This window comes from Lagenorhynchus albirostris, chromosome X, assembly GCF_949774975.1.
Source record: "Lagenorhynchus albirostris chromosome X, mLagAlb1.1, whole genome shotgun sequence".
Lineage (NCBI taxonomy): Eukaryota > Metazoa > Chordata > Mammalia > Artiodactyla > Delphinidae > Lagenorhynchus > Lagenorhynchus albirostris.
The window spans coordinates 77,697,414-77,722,607 of NC_083116.1; the positions used below are offsets into that span (position 1 = coordinate 77,697,414).

The window sequence follows — 25,194 nt, forward strand, 5'->3', positions numbered from 1 at the left end:
CAGCGGCCATGGCTCACGGACCCAGCTGCTCCGCGGCATGTGGGATCTTCCCGGACCGGGGCACGAACCGTGTCCCAAACCCGTGTCCCCTGCATCGGCAGTCGGACTCTCAACCACTGCGCCACCAGGGAAGCCCAAGACAAGGATTTTTGAGATGAGGGATTTAAAAATCTTATGGCAGTTCAAAACCTGTTGTTGTTTTCCATTGGGGAGTTAGTTGTTGGGATTTTCGGGATGTTCCTGTAATGAACCATTTGCTGAGGCAGAGGGGAGTCCTGGAAAAGTAAAGTCATGCTAATGAAGACAGTAGAATAAAAATAGTGTTAGTGTAGACAGTAAGGTGTGGTTTCAGTTCTCAATGTACAGACTAAGTTTGGGAATAGAAGGTTTTGGTTCTCAGGTGTTGTGGTGTATGTCCATGACCCCCTTACATGGCAGTGATGACCAGCATTTTTCAAAAAATGAACTAAATAAATTACAGTTGAATTGTATCTAGTAAGGATGAGAATCGTTTTGTGGAAATTTTGTTTCAGTTATACATGTGTATGTGTGAAATGAGTCATGAAGTGAAATGTGTCTCTTACAATAGGTCTGGATCCAGAAATATTAGAAAACTAATGCCTAAAAAAATGCTGACAGACCCCTAAAAGGGATGATCCCCTCTCTCAGCCAGTTTACATTGCTCCAATCTAAACTTTCATGCTAATAGTAGAGGAGCATCTAGCTTTATTAAGGAGAAACACATAATCTAAGAATTGGAACAGAAGCCCTGTCCAGGTAGATTAAGGGTTAAGTGGGAACTTTGGATCTATAAGGCTGTCCGCAATTTTGGCAGACAGCTGAAAGAAGCCAAGTCGTAACTGTTACTTCAGAACAAAAGATGGAGGCTAGACACAAATAACAACTCCCTAATGTGAGCATTATTAGTGTCTACAACCAATCCTTAAGCAGATAAAAGTTCCCTTTTGACTGAGATACAACCTATTTATTCAGGGCACTGGATAAGATGAACTATGGAGTCCCCTTCATTGGGAAGTTTTTATGATTCTAGAGAGAATCTTACAATAGAAGCAGGCAGTTAACCTGAGATGTGTTCTCTGGCTATTACCTCCCAGAGCTGATTCTGAGTATTGTTGGATAGAACAATAAATGTGACACAGTGGCTTCCATTCTCAAATGGGTTATCTACTTCTCTGAGGAAATTCTGCCACTTTATGGCTTTAGAAGGCTGGTGATTTTGGAAGGGACATTAGCCGCCCCCCACAACCTGCCCTGAAATTCCTCAGAAGGTTCCATTCCTATGGATAAGGCACTATCTTCTCCATTTAAAATGTAAATTCTCCTTTGTCTCAGAAGTTTAGCCTTTCAATTTGTTTTTCCTAGTTATCAAAAAGAGGCCTGGATTAAAAACAAAGTTTGAGAAAAACTGCAATACTACCTTAGTAGGAGTTGATGTGGTTTATTCAGGAATTCATTCAGCAAGCAAGGATAAGGCTGATTGAAGCCCTGGATTTCCCCACTTTTGAAGCTTTCATGGTCTGAAGCAGATCTGTAAACAGGTAAATCATAGCCTATGTCTGAGGTTATGGAAAGCCTGGACTTCAGAGCCTTATATACCTGGGAGGGAATTGCATTTCCCTCCTTTCTTAATGGCACCATTTAAAGCCATGCAGCTGAGCTTTGGTTTTCTCATCTGTAGACTGATGAGAATAAAACCAACTTCATAGAATTGTGAGCACCACGTGAAAGATAAAATGCACAGGGCAATTAAGGAGATGATTTTATTCAGGTTATAGCCATAGGGAGAAGGCTCAAAGAAAAGAAAGTAAATTTAGAGTTTTATAGACATAGGTAAACAAAAGAGTCATCACAAGTCTATGGGAGTCATGAGGAAGTATGGAGAGGGTCTGATCTCGGAATATGCCAGGGCAATGTGTTACTATACAATTAGCATCTTTTTTAGAACAAGAAAGGGTGAGGGAGTTTTTCAACTGTGGCTGCTTTCTTGGAGCCCAGGGCTCAGGTAAAGTTTAATGTTATCAAGCACTTAGCATGGGGCCTGGCCCATGGTAGGCATTCAGCAAATGTTTCTTTCCTTCTCTTCCTCCAATAGAAAGATGTGGATAGTGGTGTGGTGAGAAACCTGTGGTGAGAAAGGCCTGACAGATTTACTCTGCATGAGAGAACTAGATTTGACAAAGGATGTTGAATCTTAAAGGATGAATAATTTTTTGCCAAAAAGAGGGAGGAAAGAACATTATTGATAGTGCTAATGTAAGAGATAAAGGCATAGCGGCTTACAGGAGATTTGCATGTTCAGAGACCAGCTGTAACTTCAATGTGCTACAAGGAGTAACTAGACATAAGGTAGGTTAGAGCCAAATTGTAAAAATGCTTCAAAAGCCATTTAATGCCTGCTGTTTCAGGAAAATAGTCCAGGAATTTATGATTCTGACAAGATTAGATTCCAGTTTATGAGAACCCCTTCCCTGCTGTGTAAGGGATGGAGGCAGGGAGATCCGTTAGGAAAGTAGTACATGATCCAGAGAGGATCAAGGCCTGAACTAGAGCAATGGCCATGAGGATGTCAAGGAGAGGACTGAATTTAAAAAATAGTAAGTAGAATTTACTAGACAGATTATGTAGTTGTGGGGAAGGTCAGCATGGAGGTGAGGGAGGAAGTGGAATAGTGGACGATGATACTGTTAAAAGCAGTATAGGCTAATATTTCAAGTACTTACAATGTGCTGAGCACAGTTCTAAGGGTTCTACACTTATCTCTTTTAACCCACATAAGAGTCCTATGAAGTAAGTGCTCTTTTTTCTCCATTTTTAAATGAAGAAAATGAGGCATACAGAAGTTAAATAACTTGCTCAAGTTTTTACAGATAGTAGGTGGTGAAGCTAGAATTCAAGCCCAAGTTGTCTGAGTGCAGAGACTGAACTTTGGATGACTATGTGAATAGTGTTGCCATTTACTAGGATTGAAGGCTATTGGATGGGGGCAGACTTATGGGGAAAATATTTTAGTTTTGGACAGGTTGATATTGAGTGCAATTATTAAATGGGTCTGGAGCTCCAGAGAAAGATTAGGATCAGAGCTGGAGATTTGAAGGGCATCTACTTATAGGCAGGTGCTCAGAAGGGGCCTTAGGACTGCCTTAGGTGAATGGGATGCACAAATTGGGGGTGGGTAGAGGGAGGGAAATGGTGAAACATATAAGGGGAAGCAGTAGCTTGAAGACAAATTTGATCCACTTTAAGATTTTACAAGCGATGCCTTAGACTTGGAGAGTGCTCATTTAATTCAAGCCCACTGGCACATCTAGAGGTGTCCTGCAGCATCAAATGTCTAGGGATTCCTAGGATTCTTGAGCATGTGCTAGGATAGATTCCATAGTGCCTGTGGTAGGCTGAATTGCAACGCCCCCCCCCACTGGCAGAACATCCACATCCTAACCCCTGGTACCTGTGAACATTACTTTATATGGTAAAATAAATAAATAAAAGAATGCTATTTTATACAGTAAAATTAATTTTAAAAATAAATTTAATTGCAGATATAATTAAATTAAAGTTCTTAAAATGGGGATATTACCCTGCATTATCCAGATGGGCCCTAAATACAATCACATGTAGTAGAGGGACGCAGAGGGAGATCTTACACACACCAAGAAAAGGTGAAGTGAAGACAAAGCAGAGAGACATTTGAAGATGCTGGTTTTGAAGATTGAAGTGATGTGGCTATAAGCCAAGGAATGCCAGTAGCCTCCAGAAGCTGGAAAAGACAAGGAATGGATTTCCCCCTAGAATAGCCAGCAGGACTCTGGCCCTGCCAGCACCTTGATTTCAGTCAAACTGTACTGATTTTAGACTTCTGACTTCCAGAACTGTGAGATAATTTCTGTTGTTTTAAGCCACCAAGTTTGTGGAAATTTGTTATAGCATCCACAGGAAATTAATGCAGGGCCTCCTCAAAGCTATCACTACTTAACAGACTTGATCCAGTAATTCCTAATTCTCAATAGGTGTCAGGCCTCATTTGCCACATATTAGACATGGTACTCTTGTTATGTGCTTTGTCAAGTTTTCTTGGAACACATGGAATAGGGAGACCCTCAAATTCATAGGGAAGGAATGGGGAAGGATAGGGCCCTTTACCTGAAAAGTACTATCCAAAAATAACCTCTAAACCAAAATGTTCATGAATGATTCCTGCAGACCTGGCAACTTCTCTGACTGGATTGAATCTTAAGGGGTCATATAAGCCATCTCCCTGTCTTTGCCTGCACACAGCTAAGAGCCTGAGCATGGAGAGGGTATCTGGTTTCTGGAAGACACCTCGCCTACTGTTTGGCATGGCTACTCAGGACAGAGTAACTATCATTCAAGAACCATGGGCAGACTAGATCTTAGGAGAAGATGGCTGGAGAAAGAAGCACATATAGAGAATGGATTGGAATTTATTGATGTAAAGTGCAAAAGAGTTACTCCCAGCAATGCTGTTAGAGTGTTAGCAACAGTTCTCTCTCATGTGTTAGATTGGAAAATAACTTCTGTGAGAAAGATTGGGACAGAGTCTTGAACATATTTTAGCCAACCCATAAAATCAGAAGGGTTTCATAATATTGCTTTCCCCTCCAGAACTCCAGAATCCCAAGAAATTGTGCAGAACAACTAAGTATACCTTTGTGGATGTTGAAACCAACATAGCAGTGGAATGCTGGCAGAGTAAAATCCTACAATTTTCAGCTATGGAAAAGAACCTAGAGATCACCCAGTCTAAGCTCCTCACTGTACAGATGTGAAACCCAGCAGAGTTTTTTTAACCCAACTTTAGATATTTAGGTACTAGATATTTGTTCTGCAGTCTTGCTTTAGAGTCCATAGTGTTTTACTGGATCAGGTATTGATTCATGGCAATGAAAACATTAAGCGTTTTTCCAGTACACTGGACGCCCACAATCCCTCCCCGGCCCGCCAGGGAGCGCAAACTAAAATTCCTCCTGCAGCCCAGAAGTGTCCCTCCGGGTCTGGGACAGAATTCCGTTAGCAACCAGGAAATTAGCGGAACCTTGAGGCTGAATGCTTGCAGCTGGTACGGTTGCTTTGAGGAAAGAACACTTCCGGTCGGAGAGGCCGTTCCCGCAACTTGTGGTTTGGTCAGCCTCTAGCTCTCGCGTTTCGATTTGCCGCGCTAACGGTGGGAGGCGGGCTTGCGTCGGGGTCACACTCTCCCATTGGTTGCTGTTGCGGCGGCGGTTTGGAGTGAGGGTAGCACGTTGAGCTGGAGGCTGTGCGGAGTGCGGCGGCCCAAAGCCTGGCAACGAGCCCGGTGTCTGGTGGTAATCCGGGATTGAGCCAGGCCTGAGTCCCCGGGGGATGGATCGCGTGTGGAGTGCGTGGTGCGGGAAGTGCGTCAAAGAGAAAGGGTCGCCGCCACTCTGGGCCCAGCGCATCGTGGTCGCCTGGCTCAGTAGGGCCGAGTGGGATCAGGTGACAGTGTATCTGTTCTCTGACGACCATAAATTGCAGCGGTACGCGCTGAACCGCATCACCGTGTGGAGGAGCAGGTAAGGCGGCAGGCTTAGCCCTCCTGCCTGCGTGCTGGTGGCACTTCACCTCTTCCTTTGTAGAATTTCCATAAGGCCTTATTACCCAGTTTTCTCCTAAATGCCTAATGGCCCCCCGCTACGCGTAGTTTGGGCATTGCTTGTCTCCCAAGTGCCCGGGGGAAGGTCGCAGCCAAGCTCGTGCACTAATCCCTTTTGCGGAAAGAAACGGGGTGTGCCTCAACAGCCCTTTTGTCAAGTCTGTGAGCTTTGATCCTTACCTTCTCTCATCTTGGGGTGGGTGCCGATGAGAGGGCACCGCTGTGGCTGAGCCAGCCTTGTCTTAAGGAGTAGCACTCTAGGGTGGATTTCTGATTCGAAATAGAAAGGGGGTGGGGGGAGCTTGCCTGCAAAAGCATGTTTGAATGGAGCGCTTCAGTCCAGTTGGTAAGATTTAGTTGGGAGCAGACAAGGGGCTAATGCCTCCAAGAATAAGGTCTTCTCTGGGTGAAAGAGTTGAGGGTTTCACGGTGAAAGAAAGGAGTGTGTCCACACTTAATTGTTGATTGGCTGTGTAGCAGTTAGATATCCTTTGTATGTCCTAAACCAGCCTCTCATGTCCTGTGTACTATTGGATCCCAGGGACATTACCCTCCCTCTTCCCAGCTTCTTGATTTGTGTCTATCCACACACTCTTGAACCAGTATATAATTGCAATAACCTACAACCTAGGTTCTGAGATGGAGGGTGGGCCTGTGTAAAGGACCTTTATGATGGTGCTGGACTGTGGCCCTTTAGGTTAGGCAACGAACTCCCCCTGGCAGTGGCTTCTACTGCAGACCTGGTACGCTGTAAGCTCATGGATGTAACTGGTGGCTTGGGCACTGATGAACTTAGACTGCTCTATGGCATGGCATTGGTCAGGTAAGACCTACATGGGTAGGGATGTGGGGGGGTGGTTTTTTGAGGTGGGGGGCGTGGGCTTAGCACATGATAAGCAAAGTTTGGCTTTGGGTTCTACCTGAAGCAAAAAGCCTTGTGTGTCCCTGTGTATGGGTCACCTTATGATTGCTTAATGTGACAGCTTTTGGTACCCCCTGTTAACACACATTCCTCTTTTTTCCTGAGAGCCTTCTCTCTTCCGTTTTTCTTTCCCTCTCTTTGGAATGTTGGGTGGGGGTGGTTCAGACCAAGTGGTCTCTATGGGTCTCTTCCAGCCTTGACAGTTTGATTTACTTTCCCCCTTTTACTCTTTCACCCAGAGGAACTTTTCTACATGGTTCAATGCCCTTGCCCATGATTTAATGTGGATTTTCTAATCCTACCCCTACCTACACCTTTTTTCCATTCTCTCCACGAACACTGAAAGGTTACTGAGTTGTGGAAATGGAGACATGGGCCAGGAGTTCCTGATTTACAAAGCGACTCAGAGTGGTTCTAGCTGTATCATGTACATCAGGAAAAAGGTTGCCTCTGAGTTTTCTCATCTGTCAGAGTCTTTGCTTAGCTCATACTGTTTGCCTTGTCTGCCTTGAGGTCCTCCCTAGCTCTTCTTACCTTCTCCATTGTTTAGCTGTGCTCCCCATATCATTTGATGTAGTCCTTTGTTGTAGCATTTATAACATATTATGTTCTAGCATAATATATTATATTATGTCATGATTATTTATCCTAGACTGAACTCTTCAAGGCCAGAGCAGTGTCTTATTCATTTGTATGGCTTCAGTACAGGGCAGAGTCTCAGTAAATGTTAGACTGGATGGAACCATTCCTGCTCTGGTTGACACCAACCATAAGAACAGGACAGAACAGTCATTGGAAAGGTTGTGGAAATGCAAGTTGACAGTAACTCAGCAAGGTGTTTTAAAGCCCCACTGGTTTGAATAAAACAGTTACTTGGGCTATGCCACTTATTTCTCCCCCAAACTCAGGTTTGTGAACCTTATCTCGGAGAGGAAGACAAAGTTTGCCAAGCTCCCTCTCAAGTTCCTGGCTCAGGAGGTGTGTATGATAAAGTGGACTTGCTAAATTCTCTCTTCTCAGGAGGACTCACTAATGGGGCATGGGGTGATATGGATACAGTCAGACTAGCTCATCCCATCACTGTCAGCCAAGCCCAGCAAGAACCCCAGAGCCTCAACTTCTAGCTTGAAAGAAGCAGACCTGCTCCCTTGCTCATGGCTGCTATCTTCAGTGGGCTTGGCCTGCCCAGCTTGCTGGGAGTGGCCCAGGTGAAGCTGAAGCACCCCAATGCACCCCTGAGTGGGGACAGGAAAGAGGTGGCAGTTAAAGTGCCTGCCCTCTGGTTGTTGACAGTCTGAAGGAGGAGACAAACTCAGCCAAGCAGGGTGAAAATGCAAGACATTCCCGCCTTGAGTGAGTATGGGAGGTGTGTAGAGACCCAGATGGCAGACAGGTTCTCAGCCATCAAGAGAAGCTTCCTGGAGGAGGTCTGGGAGAGAAGGAGGAAGGGAGGAAGAGAGGGGAGAGTAAAGGGTACCCTGGGAGAGCAACTGGTACAGACAAGGGCAGAGGGAGGCTGAAGAAGGTGATTGTTAATGCTCATTCACAGGAATCTCTTCATTGGAGGAGGGTAGTTGGTGGTTGGGGGAGGCGAGTGTCTTCTGATTTTCAAGATCACTTCCACAGAGCGTAAAGAGAATCAGGAGACTTGGTTCCTAATCTTGGCTCTGCCACTAAGAACGGAACCTCCTCTCAGGAGCTCAGTTTCTCTATCTGTAAAATGGGGAGAAGCCAGGTTAGTTCATCTCTGTGGCCCTTTCTGCTTTAATATTTTCTAATTTCTGCACTCACACCCTCCCCCATAATCAGGTGAACATTCCGGATTGGATTGTTGAACTTCGCCATGAGTTGACCCACAAGAAAATGCCCCATATAAATGACTGCCGCAGGGGTGAGTTCCCAGGGAGTATACCTATCACAGTTTAGCCCAGAGGCCTGGGCTACGTGGCACTGTGGGGGGAGAGAGAGGGAGGAGGGTCTTCACTTGGGGTCAGAGCTGAGACTAGGGTGAGGTGAGTGAGGCATTTGCCTTGGACACAAACTTTAAGGAGTCTCTGTTCTCCCACTTGCTAGCCCCGTGCCGTTTTTGGCATCCCATCTTCAAGTCTGGTATAGGTTTTTTCTAGGAAATGTGCTGGTGAGTGGGAGGAAGCAAAGAACTCGGGGATAACCCAGAGCAAGAAGGGCTGCTTCTAGATATTTGAGATTTGTGCCTCCTTGGAGCCAAGCCTCTTACCTGGGGCCTCCCCATAATGTTAGCAAGATGAGGCTGGAGGCCTGCTAGGAGCTGCTTGCCTGGGCTGTTACTATGGCGCTGCCTTCCTTCCTCCCCTCCTTTAGGCTGTTACTTTGTCCTGGATTGGCTCCAGAAGACCTACTGGTGCCGCCAACTGGAGAACAGCCTAAGAGAGACCTGGGAGTTGGAGGAGGACAGGGAAGAGACAGATGAAGAAGACCAAGAGGAAGATAAGAACATTGTCGTTGATGACATCACAGAACAGAAACCAGAGCCTAAGGATGAGGAGAAAGGTGCAGAGCTGGATGTTAAGGCTGATGGAGACAGCGAAGGCAACAAAGAGGTTGATCCACATTGGCAAAAGGCTGTGAGACATAAAGAGTTGTATGGTAGGTGTCCTTGATACAGAAAGGGGCCCATGAGCTTGGAAGACTCGGACTTAGGTTGACTCTGGTTATTTCCCTGGCTCAGTATTTCCTCTGGGGTTGTGGTGAGGCTTAGCTTAAAAAAATTACTGTCACAAATCATCTTCCTTGAGCTCCATGAGGCAGGAGAGCCAAGAATTCTAGTTCCCAATTTACAACTCAAGAAATGAGGTGAGAGGGCTCAAAATTCCATCAGGAGCAAGGCACAGGGCTGGCTGCTCTATCTGTTTCCCTATTCTGTTTTCAGAAAGAGCCCGAGAACTGCTGGTATCCTATGAAGAGGAGCAGTTTAAGGTAAGAAAGTGCCCTTGACTTGGCCTGTTTTCATCTGCCCCAGCCATTTCTTCCCCCTTGCCAGCTACCTGAGAGAAGTCTTGAGAATGAAATTTAAAGAAAAGTGGCAAAGCTTGGAAAGCTCTTCCAAAACTCTTCTTGGAAAGAGAGAGAGGGGAAGTAGGAAGGAGACAAGAGGAGCAGAGTCCAGTTGGCCGATCCTGCACATCACTGGAAGTTTGTGGATAATCGGTCCCACTGGGTGGTAGGGAACAACAGGGTTTAGGTGGTTGCTTAGACCTGCGGTACTGCAGCTGATCAGCAGATGGCGTCCAGGAACCTTCCTAGATCAGGTGAGCTTGAGGGGTGCTGTTTTAGCAGGAAGGGAGGTAAGCTTAGAAACCATTCACCTCAACCCTTCCTTTTCACAGATGAAGAAATTGAAGCCATGGATGAGTGAAATGACTGGCCCAGTGTCACATATGCAGTTAGTGATAGAACCAGGACAAGAACCTGAGTCTCCTGATTCACTTTCTTCCATAACCCATTGCTTCCTTTCACCCCTTGGTCCAAGGGTCTCTGCCCAACTCCAACCAAATGCCCCCATTGGATATCTATGTATTGGATTATCTGGTTATTGACAGCCACAATAACAAGGGAATTTGGAGGGTGGGGAGGGAGGAAGAAGAGAAAGTCTGGAGTTTGAGAGTCAGGATATTTTTAGTTGCAGGACCAATAGGGACATTGTGGGCTCACCTCTGCATACCCTGCCGTATCCCCTGAAGGGACATGCTGAGAGGTCCTATGAGAAGGAATCCTGGAGGGATGGGGGGGTGTTACCTGGCTGAACCAGCCTTCTGATGGGACCCTCTTTGCTGGCAGGTGCTGGAGAAATTTAGGTATTTACCTCAGGCCATTAAGGCGTGGAATAACCTGTCCCCACCTGTAGAATGCATCCTGGCAGAGCTCAAGGGCATTACATGGGAGAACAGGTGTGTAACTAGGTAATCAGGGGCTGCCTACTCTCTAGGGTAGAGCGTAGCAGCCTCACTGAAATTGGTTTTCATATCCCAGCTTGCCAACCTCTGCTGTAGGAAATCCCAGGGATAATCTTGACCCACCACGGGTGACCTTGCATTTCACATGATCCTCTTCCCCAAACCCTGCCAGCTACCAGGTGGGGTTTGCCTACTCTGAGTAACTGAAATGGCCAGAGGCAGGAATGTCTACCGTCATCCATCCCCTGGCCAGCTTTGTTCCTGTTTGTCCAGTGGTATGTGGAGCTCTTGGCAACTAGGAAAAGCCGTTAACCTTTTGCTTTTTCACTGCCGATCTCTTGTCCGAGTTTGAGGTAAAAGATATATGGTAGGCACTGCTGGTCTCTTTTGAACTGCTATTAGAGAGGATCAACATCCCCTGGATAATTGTGGTTGAGGAGAGAGAGGAGGGGCCTTCCCAGGGCCTGGATCCTCCAAAGACTAAGTCCCCACTGACCCACCCAGTATGGCCATGAGCCTTATTTTCCCCTCAAAGTAGTACTCAGTTCAGTCAGAGCAGACAGTGTCTATCCATTCCTTTCCTCCCTGGCTCTTTGGGGCTTGCTACCTACATTCAGCTGGAAAGGGCTTTGGGAAGAGGTTGGAAAGAATCTGGGATGGAGCGGAGAGTATAGGAAGGTGGTGTATGTGGCAGAGTGGGCCTGGGTGAGGAGCCTGCAGTGCAGGTTAGGATTGTCCCTGGCGTCTTCTTTATTCCCAGGATACCAGTAGTTCCAAAGGTGTTTTATCAGTGTCTGCCCAGCCTAGGCTTCTTAGCTGTACCCTTCAGTAAAGGGGTGAGTGGTGGCCCCCTCCGTAGCTTGGAAAACTATCCTTGTGCTATACAGTAGCGTCTGCCTGGTCATGCTGAGCAGGCAACTGGCTGACTGTTTTAAGTGCTCTTCCTGCATACTGACCTGAGGAGATGGGAGATGGATGGAAGGACAACTCTTTCCTCCTTGAGCCTGGTAGAGGGAGGGATCTGAGCATGACAACCCTCCAGACATTGAGACACCTTGGGAGCTCTTGTTCCCCCTCAGCCCAATCAGCTAGGAGAGCCTCTCTTAGGGAACTGCTAGCTCTGGAGGAGACAGCTGGATGTTGCTGGTTTTGGTTTAAGCTAGATGGGGATGAGAGATTACCCCTATAGCTTATACTTTTAACCTCTGTATCTTAGTTCTGGGTTCTTGGGGTCCTTAGGAATGAGGATAATATAATATTTGGCCCAGCAATTGAGTCCCCAAAGTTTCTGCTTGTAAGATCTGAAAGAGGGTAACCAGGGAGAAGGGAAGCGGTAGGAGACTGGAGGACTGTCAAGGGAAACAAAGACTAAGCAGGAACTAAAGTCTAAAAGCCCTTGACCCTATAACCTCAGGCATTTAACTCCTTTGTGGGCCTGGGACTTTTCTTCATCTGTGCTTTCGGACTTGTTAAGCCACTACTGCCCTTGTTATGGGCCTTAGATTTGCCTGTGCTAGGTAAATGCTTGTTCAAAACCCACAGATCCCAGTCTTTGGCTCAGCCCCTGACTCAGGGAGGCTGAGGCCTGAGAACCAACTGTCATCTGCCTTCCTTTTCCCCCATGCTGGTTTGGCCATTTGAGTCAAAGGCATTAGCTGCCTTGGGAGTGGGTAGGGGAGTAGAAGAGGGTCTTCTGCCTGTTTCATTTTACTTAATTTAGTGTCCTCTTGCTCCAGGGAGGCTCTGCTAGATGCTTTTCTGGATGACGGCTTTCTCATCCCCACATTTGAACAGTTGGCGGCTTTGCAGTTAGACTATGAAGGTAGGGTCCTGGAGGCTCGATGCAGCCTTAGGGTACTGTGTATCCTGGGCAAGAACACCGGGGGTGGGCTGGGTGGCCCTGGACTGGGAGGTAAGGGCTGTTTACTGCTGTTCCATAGCTACTGGAAGCCCTCTTGGCTGAGCAGAACATGTAGCCCCACTGATAAGTAGTTATTGGGCTATCCTTAGGTGGCCTGGAATTGGGTGGGGTGAGGTGGGCTGGGGTGGGCTGGGGTGGGGGTGGGGGTCTTAATGCCATTATTGTGCTATGTTAATTGTGATCTAGCCACTTGGTAGAGAGCTAGAACAGCAGAACTGGAAGGGCCTTGTGAGGTCATCTAGTCCAACATCCTCATGTTACAGATGGGCAGACTGAGGTCCAGAGAGGGGAAAGTACTGACCCAAAGTCACACAGTGAGTTATTGACAAAGCCGAAGCTAGAACCAGAACTCTTTTTCTTTTATATTCTATTTTGAGTCAGTTGTTGTTTACCAGATACTAACTGGTTTCTCTCCCCGCTCTTCTACTTTCCTCTTTCCTCCTGTTCTGCGGTGGCAACTCTGTTATTGTTGGTGGGGCCCCCTCTTCTTCTCCCTCTCTCTCCTCCTCTTCCTCTCTTCCTTCTCTCTCTCCCTCTTTCCCTTTCTCGCCTTCTTCCCTCCCTCCTTCCTTCTCTCTCCCTCCCTGCCTCCCCTTTTCCTGTCAATGGGTGTTTCTCACAAACCAGAAAACGTGGACTTGAATGACGTCCTGGTGCCAAGGCCGTTCTCTCAATTCTGGCAGCCCCTGCTCAGGGGCCTCCACTCCCAGACCTTCACACAGGCCCTGCTGGAAAGGATGCTCTCTGAGCTGCCAGCCCTGGGGGACACTGGGATCCGGCCCACCTACATCCTCAGATGGACCATTGAACTGATCGTGGCTAACACCAAAACTGGTGAGGGAGACTAGCCCTAGCCCCAGGGCCTAATGCAGCCCAGGCAAGAGCATCTGCCACTGTGCTCAGCTCTCGACTGAATAGCACCAGGAGGACACATCCCTTGTGAAAGGTTTAGGTCTGCCCAAGAGGGCCCCACAGCAGCAGTGGACAAATCTCCCTTCACATTTTTCTTCTCAGAACCAAGTAAACTGGACTGGGGCAAAGAGTCCTGAATACTTTGAACAATTGGGAGGTATAGAATGGGGAGTCGGAGTCTGGGGAGACAGGGATGGGCAGAGCCAAGCTTTTCAAGGTGCAAGATTGGGTGGGGGGGATTTCTAGTTCCTTCTCCTCAGGCCCTCTCTTCTCTCTCAGGACGGAACGCCCGCCGGTTTTCTGCAAGCCAGTGGGAAGCGAGGAAGAACTGGAGGCTATTCAACTGCTCTGCCTCCCTTGACTGGCCCCAGGTGGTTGAGTCCTGCTTGGGTTCACCTTGCTGGGCCAGCCCCCAACTCCTTCAGCTGTAAGTCTCTTGAATTCCATTCGGTAAGAGGGTGAGACCCTGCAGGCCTCAGGGCCACACAGCCCTAGAATGGCACAGTTGGACGAGCCCTTGCAAGGACATCTAGTCCTGTCGCCATCCTACTAACAGATGAGAGAATTGAGTCCCAGAGAGGGTAGGGTATTCTTGCCTAAGATCACAGAGCTTAAGACGTGGCTGAACTGAGTCCAGTATGAAAATGGACAAGGCAACCCCCCTAGAGTGGTTAGCACAGTGGCCTGTACAGAGTAAGTGCACAATAAATGGTAGCTGCTGTTTATTATTGAACCCATTCTTCTGACTTTACGCCCAGTGCTGTCTCTATTATCTTCCCAAAATATACCTCTCATAGGTGCTTAACTACCTTCAGTGGCTCCTTACTGCCTTCCTAATGAGGTCTAGGCTTCTTAGCCTGACATTCAAAGATCTTTCTGATTCTGCCCCAACCTATCATGACAACCATACCTCCTGTGATTCCCCTTTACCCAGTCTACTCTGGGCGCTGTGGTCAAACTGAATATTGCACTGGTTCCTGTAAATACCTGTGGTTGTCTCCCTTTTTTTCTGTCATTTCCTGACCCTGAGCCACTTCCCTCATACTCATGGAAGGCTTTAGCACCCAATTCTCTTCCTGCTTTCTGGAATGAGATCTGTTTCATTTGAGTGACCCATCTGACACTGCAGCTCCTCACCTCCAGTGACCTTCATTCTCCACTACACTCAGCAACCCACTTCCATCACTCAGAGCTATTCCACCTCTGAAAGCTTACATCCCAGCATCCCACTCGGTGACCACCACCTGTTGTCCTACCAGTTCTCACCCTCGCATCCCACAACATCTGCTCTTTGCCTGCCTCCAGACCTCCATCCCTCCATTTCTTACCCGCCTCAATTTTGCTTCCCCTCAATCCTATCTGTGGTTGATCACTTCAACCACCCATCATCAGCATCCTCAGCTCTGCCCATCCCTTGGTGTGTCTGACTTGCAAACCCCCAAGCTAGGAGTGATCCTCCCCACTCTGCTTCTCCCACTCCTCAGCCCGGGTAGCTGAGCTCTGCTGGAGAAAACCACATAGCCCTGCAGATTGCTGCCACTGCAGAGGTATGATTTTTAATCTCAAGCCAGGCCTCAGTTCTGCTTGTCTGAACTTTTACTTGTTTTCTGCCCACTTTCTCTCCTGTTTCCTGACTGTTTTGAAAACCTTACCGCTCATCTCAAGCCCCATCCCCCCCTCCCATTTCACCCTAGCTTCCTCAAGCACATGGAGGCCTCCAGCAGGGCCCCCTTGACCTGAGGTCCAGCCCTCATGAACTGATCTTCGGCTACACTCAACGTTGTCGCCAGTCTCAGTATGAGGTGGCCTTGCCCAACCTCAAAGCCTTCCCTCCACTTGTGCTCTCTGCTAGCATCACTGGGGCCTCACCCCAGCCTCTCCTTTGCTCTACTGGCTCTTACTCTTCAACCTGTGAACAGTGCCTGAGTTTTTCTTATCTTTAAACCAAACAACAACAACAACAACACAAGCAAAATCTCCTTTGACCCTGCATCCCTCTGTTGGGTTATCACTAGCTTATCACTCCTTCCTTTCCTATCAAAACATCTCAAAAGAGTAGTCTATACTCAGCAGTCTCAATTTCCTCACTACCTTCTTACTCCTCAAGCTGCTGCAATTTGGCATTCATCCCCAGAGCTGCTTTGACCTAATTACCAAATCCAGTGGGCCCTTGTCCATTGCCTGTCTGCCGCATTGATGCTGTTTACCACTCCCTCCTTCAAATGCCTGTGCTTTTTTACTAGTTCCAGTAAAGTGCCAAAGCTCAAATCTCTTTATCTAGCTCAGGCCTTTCCCCTAAGATTAAACCTCCTGTATTTGACCGCATGCCAGATATCTCCCCTTAGATGGCCTCCAGTCACCTTACTGTGACCAAAAGAGCATGGGTCATCTTACTCCCCACCCCAGCCCCAAAGTGAACTTCTTCCTCTGCTCCCTATCTCACTTGGTGGCAGCACTATCTACTGTGTCATGTTGATTCTCTCAAGTACTTCTCAAATCTGAGATTCGTGTCTATTTCCCCTAGTGTCTCCTTCCCTCTATCAGACTAAGCTTTTCAAGGACAAGGGTTCTGCATTAGCCATCTGTGCCCCAGCACGCCATGCAAGTCCAGGCCCCAAATAAACCTCAGTAAATGCTGAACTGAACTGTACTCTGCTGTCTCATTGCCAGCAGTGCTGTCTTTGGTGGGAGCTGAGTCCAGGCTTGAGGAATAAATGAAGTGGGAGTCTGGATGCTAAGACCATCTTAGTCCCCTGATCTTTCCCATGGAGTCAGAAAGTCTTTCTTGAACCCTAATGACATTTGGGGCACAGTTGTATCTTATAAGTAACTTATAAGAGAAAAAAGTAGCCTTGTTGACAAAAGACAGCCAGTTCAAGACCTCCAGGAGATGAGACTGAACCAAACAGCCAAATCTCCAGATGTGTATGCTCTAGACTGGAAGTGATATGGATGGGTGGGAAACTGGGAGGAGAACCAAAAAATCCTAGAGGCATTTGAGCAATTCCAGCAAGAGAAAGAATAAAGGAAATTTCAAAATTCTGAAGGAATATGGCATATGTATGTAATGGGGGGAGGGAATGAAAAGAGCAGCATGGAAAGGTTGGATAAGTGGCCTTCAAGGTACTTTCCAATCCTAAGTGCCTACAGAGTGGAAGCTGCTGGTCTTGGAGAAGTCTGGACCACAGAGATCTTCTCCCAACCCAAGCATACCAGCGGGATGCGACACATGCCAGCAGTAACAGCGGCTCACTTGGGTACGATTTCTTGTGCACAGATCCTGCCTTTCGCAGATAATCGGTGAATCTAGTCCTAATCATCCTGTTACACAGATTGGGAAATGGGATTTCCCCAGGTATTAGGCTGCAAGTCAGTAACAAGTCTGCAAGTCAGAGCTGGGGCCAGAAACCAGATTCCAGATATACTGTCCTTACTCCTGTGCTCTTTCTACAGTGTTCCATTAGATTGCACATACAGAACATGACTTTTCTTTTCCCCACAGGAAAAATAAAAGATACCACTGGCAATTAAGTGTCGGACATGGTGCTGTGTTTGTAGAAGCATTTTCATTTAACTTGACACAGCAGTCTTTGGAGGTGGAGATATTATATACTTTTATTTGACAGATAAGAAAGACACCAAGGTTCTGAATAGTGTGAAGCGACTTATCCAAAAGTCATGCAATTTGTTGGTGGTGGGACAGGGATTTGGGCCCAGGGCTTATGAGTCCAAAGTCCACCTTCTTTCCACCAGCCTGACCTGTGACCTTCTCAGTCCCTAGCTGTGACCAGGCAAACCCGAGGAAGGAGATGGATTTTAAGATTCATATCACCCCTGCACCTCAGTGGTCAGACTAGACAGCTTGAGAGAGTGGGTATGTAATAATAATAAACAGTGGTAATATGGCATCTTGCCAACATAAAGTACCTGGGAATATTTATTATTAATCCTACAAATGGACCACAGTGAGAGGGAAGAGAGTTTCTCTCTGGCTTTTCCTCTTAGTAGTAAGGCTGGAAGCTTTTTGAGAGCTTCCCCCAGCCAGCCAATATCAAGTCAGTTTGAGCCAGTGCCATCTTGGAATGTGAAATTAGCCCTGCAGAGAGGGTCTCCCAGTGGAATCACTAGCTCCCAGCCCTACCCCCAGCAGCCAGTGACCAGCAACCACACCTATGTGTCTGGTCTGCCTATGGGGCCCAGAGAGAAAACAGCCCGCTGAGCACATGGCCCTTCCTTCTGTGAACAACCCACAATTCAAACTCAATACACTTAGAAGGAAACTATCCATCTGTCCATCCTACCATGCCTCCAGCGGTGACTAGGTGCCTGCTGGGTGCCCAGTTCTATGTGAGGCTCTGCAAGGGGTACTCACCCTCTTCCTCCCCAGGAGCTCTCCTTCCCAACCGCTCTGTGTTTGTTGGTGGTTTTGCTGTTAGCGCCGTCCTTTGTATGCACGATGTCGTCATCTTTAACTCCCCTCTGCCTTCCCCTCTACCATCTGATCACCAAGCCCTGCTCTCTGTCTGTCTGTCCTTCATAGCTTCTCTCCCTCCCATCACTGCTGCCAGTGCCCTAGGTCAGCCCTCACCGACTCTCCCTGACTCCAGGCTGCCCCACCCAGGCCATCCTCCACATGGTCACCATGGTGATCTTCAGAAATGCAGCCTTCACCTGTGCTTGAGCACACGTCAGATGACCCCCTCCACCCAACACACACACACTTAACCTTTGCAGGCTTCTCTTGCTCCCACAGCTGCTCAGCACAGCCCTTCCGCTCGAGCCAGGCTACTCTCACCGCATGCACACAGCCCGGTGTGCTCGCTCTTGTCTCTGCACAAAGCCTTCCCTTGATCTCTCCTGCCCTCCTTGTGCTCTCTGCCTCCCCCCAGCTCCTGTAGTGCCCAGGTCTGCATTGCTCATCTGGCCTCCCGCCCACATTCTGCTTTGTCTTGTCAGCTGCTGCTTTTTTTTTTTCTTTTCCTCCATTCCAGGCTGGGCTGTAGTTGTCTCCCAAAAGGGATCACACTTTGTGTTCCATGCAGAAGGAGCACAGCACACTTCCAGGCATATCTTTGGAGCTCAGGATACATTGCTCGGCTAAAGAGAGGGATCTATTCTCATGTCCAGCCCTGCAGGCCTGTTGGCTAGTTTGTGTATTTACATAGCATTTCAGTACAGATTAATAGCTCTCATTTATTGATTGCTTACTATGTGCCAGGCACTGTGCCAGGCATTCTGTGTGAGCTATCTTATTTACTCCTTTCAACAACCCTCTAAGTTAGGTGCCATTATTGTCCTCATTTTACTGAGAGTGGAAGTGAGCCACAGAGATGAATTACGGAGCTCGTTCAGGGTCCATGGCCCTATTGTATCTGTGTTTTGTCTGCTCTACTGCACTGCCTTTCAGAGGCAGGTCTGGAAGCTCAGAGACCAAATTGAAACTGGAGTTTTGGGATATAAAATGACTTGAGATTTTGAATCTTTCTTACTCCATCCCTCTGCTCAGCATCTTCAAAGCCATGGGGCAGGTCCTGCCAGACGAGGAGCAGGAGAAGCTGCTGCGCATCTGTTCCATTTATACCCAGAGTGGAGAAAACAACCTGGTGCAGGAGGGCTCAGAGGCTTCCCCCATTGGGAAGTCTCCATACACACTGGACAGCCTGTACTGGAGCCTCAAACCAGCTGGCTCGAGCTCTGGACCTGAAGGAGAAGCCCAGCAACAGGAGGAACAGGGCAGCCTTAATGATGCCAAGGAAGATGAGAAGAAGAAGCAAGAGGCCTTGGAAGACCAGATGGAAGAGGAGGAGGGAGAGGAGGAGGAAGAGGAAAATGATGACCAGAAGTGGGAGGAGGAGGAGGAAGGTGATGATGATGACGACGACGACGACGACGACGATGATGACGACGACGGCGAAGATGAAGAGGAGGAAGACAGGATGGAAGTGGGGCCTTTCTCTATGGAGGAAGAGTCCCCCACTGCTGAGAATGCCAGGCTCCTGGCCCAGAAAAGAGGAGCTTTAGAGGGCTCTACATGGCAAGTTAGCTCAGGTAAGAAGCCTGATATCCACTTTCTCCCCACATCTATCTTCCCTCTCTGGCTGGCTCTTGAGGCTTCCCTTCACCCTAGAGAAAGGATGGAAAGTAGCAGGAGGTAGCCAGCATGAGGCAAGCCTGGGAGACAGCCTGGTGTGTGGATGACAGCTGGTTTCCCTCCCCCTTAAGATGGAGCATGTGAGCGCCAGGGACCTTAGCACTGTCATGCTGCCAGCTGCCTCATGCAGAGAGCATATTCAGAGAGGTTGGTGTGGGTGTGGGCACTGGGCAGCAAAACACAGAAAGCTAGAGTTAGGTGGTTGATATATGTATGATTCTGCGTGTGTTTTTCATGTGCAGTGATCAGGGCAAGGAGCCAAAGAATAGTGCTTTCTGTGTATATGTGAATGTGTATGGACACGTGGAGGCTGGTTGGTGATAGGACAGGATTTTGCTGTGTGTATGAGAGAGAAGGAACCCAAGGGTATTCAGTCAGTGGAAGTGGAAATGAGATCAGAAGGGGGAGAATAAGGAGCAGTGCAGTTTTTTGGTGAGTATGCAAGTTAGTGAGACAAAGCCAGGAGGGAGCAGGGGGTTGAACGGTAGGTGGAGGAACATGAGTCAGCTCCTGAGGGTGGTTTTTTGAATGCCCTCATTTGGGTTGGGGAGCAGGAACCTTAAGGCAGGGGGACTCCGCAGGAATGAACAGTCTGATGTGTGCACATGGGCATGTGTGTATGTGTACACGCTGGAGGCAGGGGTAGACATGGGGCACAGCCCATGTGATGGAGCCTGGGGCTGGGACTGGGTATGCTGTGGGGTAGGCTTGGTGGGGAACAATAGGGAGAGAAAGGGGAAGCAGTGAAAGAGCTTAGGGGGAAAGTGAAGTCTTTGCCCTTATGGACGTGTGTGTGGAAGGGCTGGGACATAAAGGCCCTGAGTGCTACAGATGGGGGAACATATTTATGTGTGTGTGTGTGTGTGTGTGTGTGTGTGTGTGTGAATGGGTATTGCTTGCATGTGCTGGACAAACCAAGGCACAGCAACAGAGAAATCTCTTAGAGTAAGGAGGGCTGTGTTTGTAAATATTCAAAGGGAGGGGCAGTGACTCAGGCAGAATTTTGTGTGTGTGTGTGTGTGTGTGTGTGTGTGTGTGTGTGTGAGAGAGAGAGAGAGAGAGAGAGAGAGAGAGAGAGAGAGAGAGAAAGAAAGAGAGAGAGTAGGGGTTGTGAAAAGAGAAAGTGTGAAGTGGGCTGTATGTGCATCTGTGCATACATGCACACATGGTCATATATGTTTTTGGAAGAGGAGGCAGGGTTGCTAAGACCTATGAGGACCAGGAGGCATCTGTATGAGGGAGAGAAGTGGAAACAATAAGAGGTGGGGGGATATGGAAAGGCCTGAAAACAGGCAGTGAAACAGCCATGTTGAGATGGCCTATGTGGTCTGTGCTATCACTGAGGGGACATGTACAAAGGTATCAGGCTAGAGAGCCAAGGGCAGTGATGTAGACAGGGTTGGGAGTAGGGAGGATGGTCAGGTAGTGACAGACATGGGGGAATGGTCCCTGTGTACAAAGGTGTCTTTGTATACATAGGGCAATGCAGGGTGTTAAGAGTCACAACTTCCTTCGTGTAAGAGAGCCAGGGATGGGGAGATGGGCAAGCAGAGGTACAGCCCTTCCTGCGGGGGTTCTTTGGGTAACATAAAACTCTAGTCCAGGGTTGATACTTTCCAGAATGCCAGGGGCATAATGACAGGGAGAATTCTTTGGGTACCAGGGAGATGCAGGAGGCCAGAAACTGGATCTACTTGGAGGAGCTCACCAGTGAAGGCTTCGCTTGAAAACACTGGATGCACTAGTGTAAGGATGGGGAAGGGATTTAATATAATACTGTGTGGAGGGTACTTAAGTGATAGGACAGAGTGGGTGGGGAGTGCCTGACATGGTCCATTCCGAAGTGGAGTATGGCAGGGACGGGGAGGGGTTGTGAATGTGGAAAGGCCTAGGGCATTGAAATCTTTCCCTCTCCCCCTTGTTGTTACTTCCTCTGTATGTGTATACACATATGTGGAGATGCAGGGACGTTAAGATTTCTGGTTTGTGTGCCTGTGCAGGAGAAGAATGAGAGGCAGGGAGTAAAACTGGAAACATTTGTTGAGTGGAGGGTTTGGTCAGTGTGCTTATGTATGTATATTGAGGCATCTATAGGGGGTGGGATATGCAATGAGACAGTCCTTTCCTAGAGAAGGGATGTTCTTTGTGTGCACATCTGGGGCAACAAGACCTTGCAGGGGGCAGGGAGAGCATGATAACTGCTGAGAGAGTGTTCACCCTGAGGTGGTATGTGGGCCTGTATGTATATCTCTCAAGGCAAGGCTACTAAGAAATGATGTGGCACTCAAACATGTTGGGAGGGGGAGGGGTGGTTGTGCATAGATGTGTAGGATATCTAGGTCATTCAGATATGCAGAGGTATCTTTCAGTTTGGGGAGGAGGTGTGGTGGGAATTCAGGGGCATCCAGACTCTCCAGGATATATATATATGCATGTGTGAAAATAGGGGTGAGGGTGAGCGATTGAGGCAGTGATACAGCCAGGTCTGAAGAAGGTGTCATCTGTATCTGTGTAGGGACATGTTTGGGGAAGTAGGAGAAGAAGAGTGGAGAGGAACAAAAATGTCTACAGTTGTGATAGTTGTGTGCATGGTATGCGGGGGTTGGGGGTGGCTGTGGTGGGGGTGCTGCATGTGAACACATAGGAGGACCATGAAGAGTGTATGGGGGAGTATGGAAGGGACAGGGAATGCTAAGGTGGAGAGGAGAAATGATGAGAAATGATGCAGAGAGGAGTGAGGATGAAGATACACAGCCTGTGCTGAGCAGGCTAAGTAAGGTGGGTGGATGGACAGAGTAGGTGGGCTTGTGCACCCATATGAGAACTAGCTCATCAGCCCTCTCTTGCCTCCTCACTTTGCTCCACAGAAGATGTACGATGGGACACTTTCCCCTTAGGCCGAATGCCAGGTCAGACCGAAGACCCATCAGAGCTTATGCTGGAGAATTATGACACCATGTATCTTTTGGACCAGCCTGTGCTAGACCAGCGGCTGGAACCCCCAACATGCAAGACTGGGTGAGTGCCCATGGCAGCAGGATTTCTCACCCCTTTCTCTGCCTCCCACAGGAGGGAGGGAGGAAGGGAAGAACATAGAGTGGGGTGGTTGGGGGAGGTAACTGTCCCCAGTCAGGGCCAAAATGAGTGAAATATAAGCTCCAGTCCCTGGCTGGGCCCTTGCCAGGAGTCCCAGCCCCTAGTGTGGGGGACCAGTGAGGCAGCCACATAGAACTGGCTTGGCATCCCTCTCAGATTGCTTCTGGTTTGTGCATGCATGCATGTGTGTGTGTGTTTATGTGTATGTATGTGTGTGTGTGTGTGTGTGTGTGTGTATTGGGAAGGGAGAAGTCCATAGCTTTCAACAGATTCTCTAAAGGATCCACCACTCCTAAAAAGTCAAGAACGAGTGCTCTAATTAACTTCTTCATGTTCCTGAGGAGAAAACTGAGGCCCAGAAAGGGGAAGAGATTTGTCCAAAGGTGCACAGAGTAATCAGTAGGCCTCCCTGCACTGTCCAGGCATCTTGGTAGCAAGGCCTATGCAGGGCTCCATGCTGTCCCTCGAAACTCACCTCTGGATCACAGGCGTAGGAGCCCTTGGGTCATCAGGAAGGCAGGAACCAAGCAGCCCTTGCTGAGGGGCTCTGCTGGTAACACAGAGGAGCCCATCCAGAGGGCCTGTACATTCCAGAATGTGGGGCCATTGTGACTGGGACAATCCTGTGAGTACCAGAGAGAGACCTCTGTGGGCCCCTGAAACAGTCTGTCCCTGTGCTGCCTGCCCACTTCATGGGAGATGAGCCCTTCTTCCTCTAGACATTCAGAGAGAGGGCTATGGAACCCAGGGACCCCAGCAACAGGCCAGGCCCAAGGCAGTGTCATGGACTCTCTGCTGTAAGCCGGGGCAGCAGGCCTCTTGGAGAGAAGAGGAGGCAGTGGGGGAAGCCAGGTTGTCTGTAGTTGCGAGTGGGGCCCACATGTCTGAGAGAGAGACCTCCTCTCCCTTGGGTAGGGCTGTCTTGATGAACATCAAGGTATCAAGGGTGAATTGTGGGCAGGTAGAACTGTTTTATCCAGAAGGAGGCCCAGTCCCACACCCCCTGTAGTAGGGAGACTTCCTCAGCTGGAGCCAGCGTGCCTGCCCCTGCTCCTTGTCTCAGCTCCACCCCGACTTGGCTGTGTGGCCTTGAGCAAGTCCTTTTTCATCTCTGAGCCTCAGTTCCCTTGTCTGTGAGATGGTGAGTGATGGGAGGGGATGGGGCTAGATCATCTCTAAGGGTTTTTTCAGCTGCATTAGTGTAACCGTGGATCTCCCTGAGAGGAAAGATGATGGCTTTGCTCTCAGCTGTCACCCTCATCTACCTGGAAGAACTTTTGACCTGCAGGAAGCAGGGGAAGCAAGAGTGTTCCGAGCAGGGCCAGGGAAGAGGAGGGCAGTCTTCTCCCTAGGTCAGTTCTGCAATCCTGAGATGGGAGCTGGGCCTAGCCCTGCAGCCTAAGCCTGGCCTTGGGCCCCTTAACCTGCTGTTGGGGTGGGAGGGATCCAGCCCAGGGTCCTCTGGGCCCCCAAGATCTAGGGCCTTAGAAGAAAGCCTATTAAGGCAGCCACTTTTAATGCCTTCCTGGGGGTAGGGTGGTACGGGTCTTCCTTTGCTACCTCAACCCAATTAGCTCTGCTTTAATCTGGTTTATGTACTGGGGTTCTATATAAAGTTTCATTTGAAAAATTCCACTCCTTTTCTCCCTCCTCCCTCAACTGAGGGCAGGGCAGAGCCACCCCTGGGGCCCATCTTGAAGTGGTTTCTCAGATGTGTTCCAGTCTCTTTGTAAAGCCAGGCAAGAGGGTGGGCCCTTCCCATAGACACACACATCAAGCACCCTTAGCCCCTCTAGAGCCTAAAGCTGCCTCCTTCCCTGACTGACCTCCCCTCTCCCCTCTCTTTGCAGCACCCTGGGCCTGAGCTGCAGCATTGGCAGTGGCAACTGCAGCAACGGCAGCAATGACAGTGGCAACTTGGACGGCCTTCTCTGGAGCCAGGGCCAGCTGCATGGGCTCAAAAGTGGCCTACAGCTCTTCTGATGCCAGCCCTGGTGCAGGTGTTCATCCAGTGCTACTGGGGCAACAGCCCACTCTCCCCCACTCTGCCAGTGCACCTAATGCTCCATAAAACAAGCTGGGAGACAGCCTGCATCAGCCATATCAGCTCAGCTTTCAAAATCACAGTAGGATTCAAAATCACAGTAGGATTTTGAATATGTTTTATTTTGTTTTGCTTTGTTTCATTTTGTTTTTTGTTTTGAAAAACAATAAACAGGCAACTGTTTTGGTGTTTGTGAGATGAGGGATTGTGTGCTTCTTCCTTTATTCTGGGGGCTCCGGAAAAGGTGGGATCATAACAGAGCAGGATCTGGGTCCACTGCCCCTTTTTTGCCTTTTTTTCTGACTCAAACCATTTTCACTCCCCTCATTGGAATGTAGTGTGAGGCCAGCTCACTAGGAAGCATCAGGCCCCAGAAGAGGCATTGTTGGCCATAAAGCCCAGCCAGCATCAGGGGAATCTGCTCAGAACCTCCCTGACAGCTGGAAGACCCAGGTCTTCCTGTTGCTATTCAGCAGGCTTCTGACTCATTTACCTGCCTGCCCTCACTGGGCACCAAACAGCAGTTGAAAGTCAAAGAGAAACCTTTCTTTGTCACCTTTTTG

At 48.6% G+C, this 25,194-nt stretch overlaps 1 protein-coding gene across 9 annotated transcripts; it reads left to right on the top strand.

Annotated features, from left to right (window-relative positions):
• The first annotated feature begins 5,149 nt into the window (after positions 1-5,149).
• LAS1L (LAS1 like ribosome biogenesis factor) lies at positions 5,150-24,827 on the top strand. Of its 9 annotated transcripts, none has more exons than XM_060136919.1 (15): positions 5,157-5,573; positions 6,351-6,476; positions 7,484-7,553; positions 8,385-8,466; positions 8,916-9,200; positions 9,484-9,530; positions 10,392-10,501; positions 12,244-12,329; positions 12,692-12,742; positions 13,056-13,262; positions 13,620-13,767; positions 18,847-19,388; positions 22,359-22,509; positions 23,779-23,939; positions 24,438-24,827. In XM_060136919.1, the coding sequence occupies exons 1-15, from the start codon at positions 5,383-5,385 to the stop codon at positions 24,449-24,451; spliced, it is 2,271 nt and encodes a 756-aa protein (XP_059992902.1). In that variant the 5' UTR covers positions 5,157-5,382; the 3' UTR covers positions 24,452-24,827. The 9 variants fall into 9 exon arrangements, with proteins under 9 accessions (XP_059992908.1, XP_059992909.1, XP_059992902.1 ...); XM_060136922.1 differs by having other exon boundaries at positions 23,836-23,939; XM_060136923.1 differs by having other exon boundaries at positions 5,158-5,573; positions 23,876-23,939; positions 24,438-24,572.
• Positions 24,828-25,194: the final 367 nt, after the last annotated feature.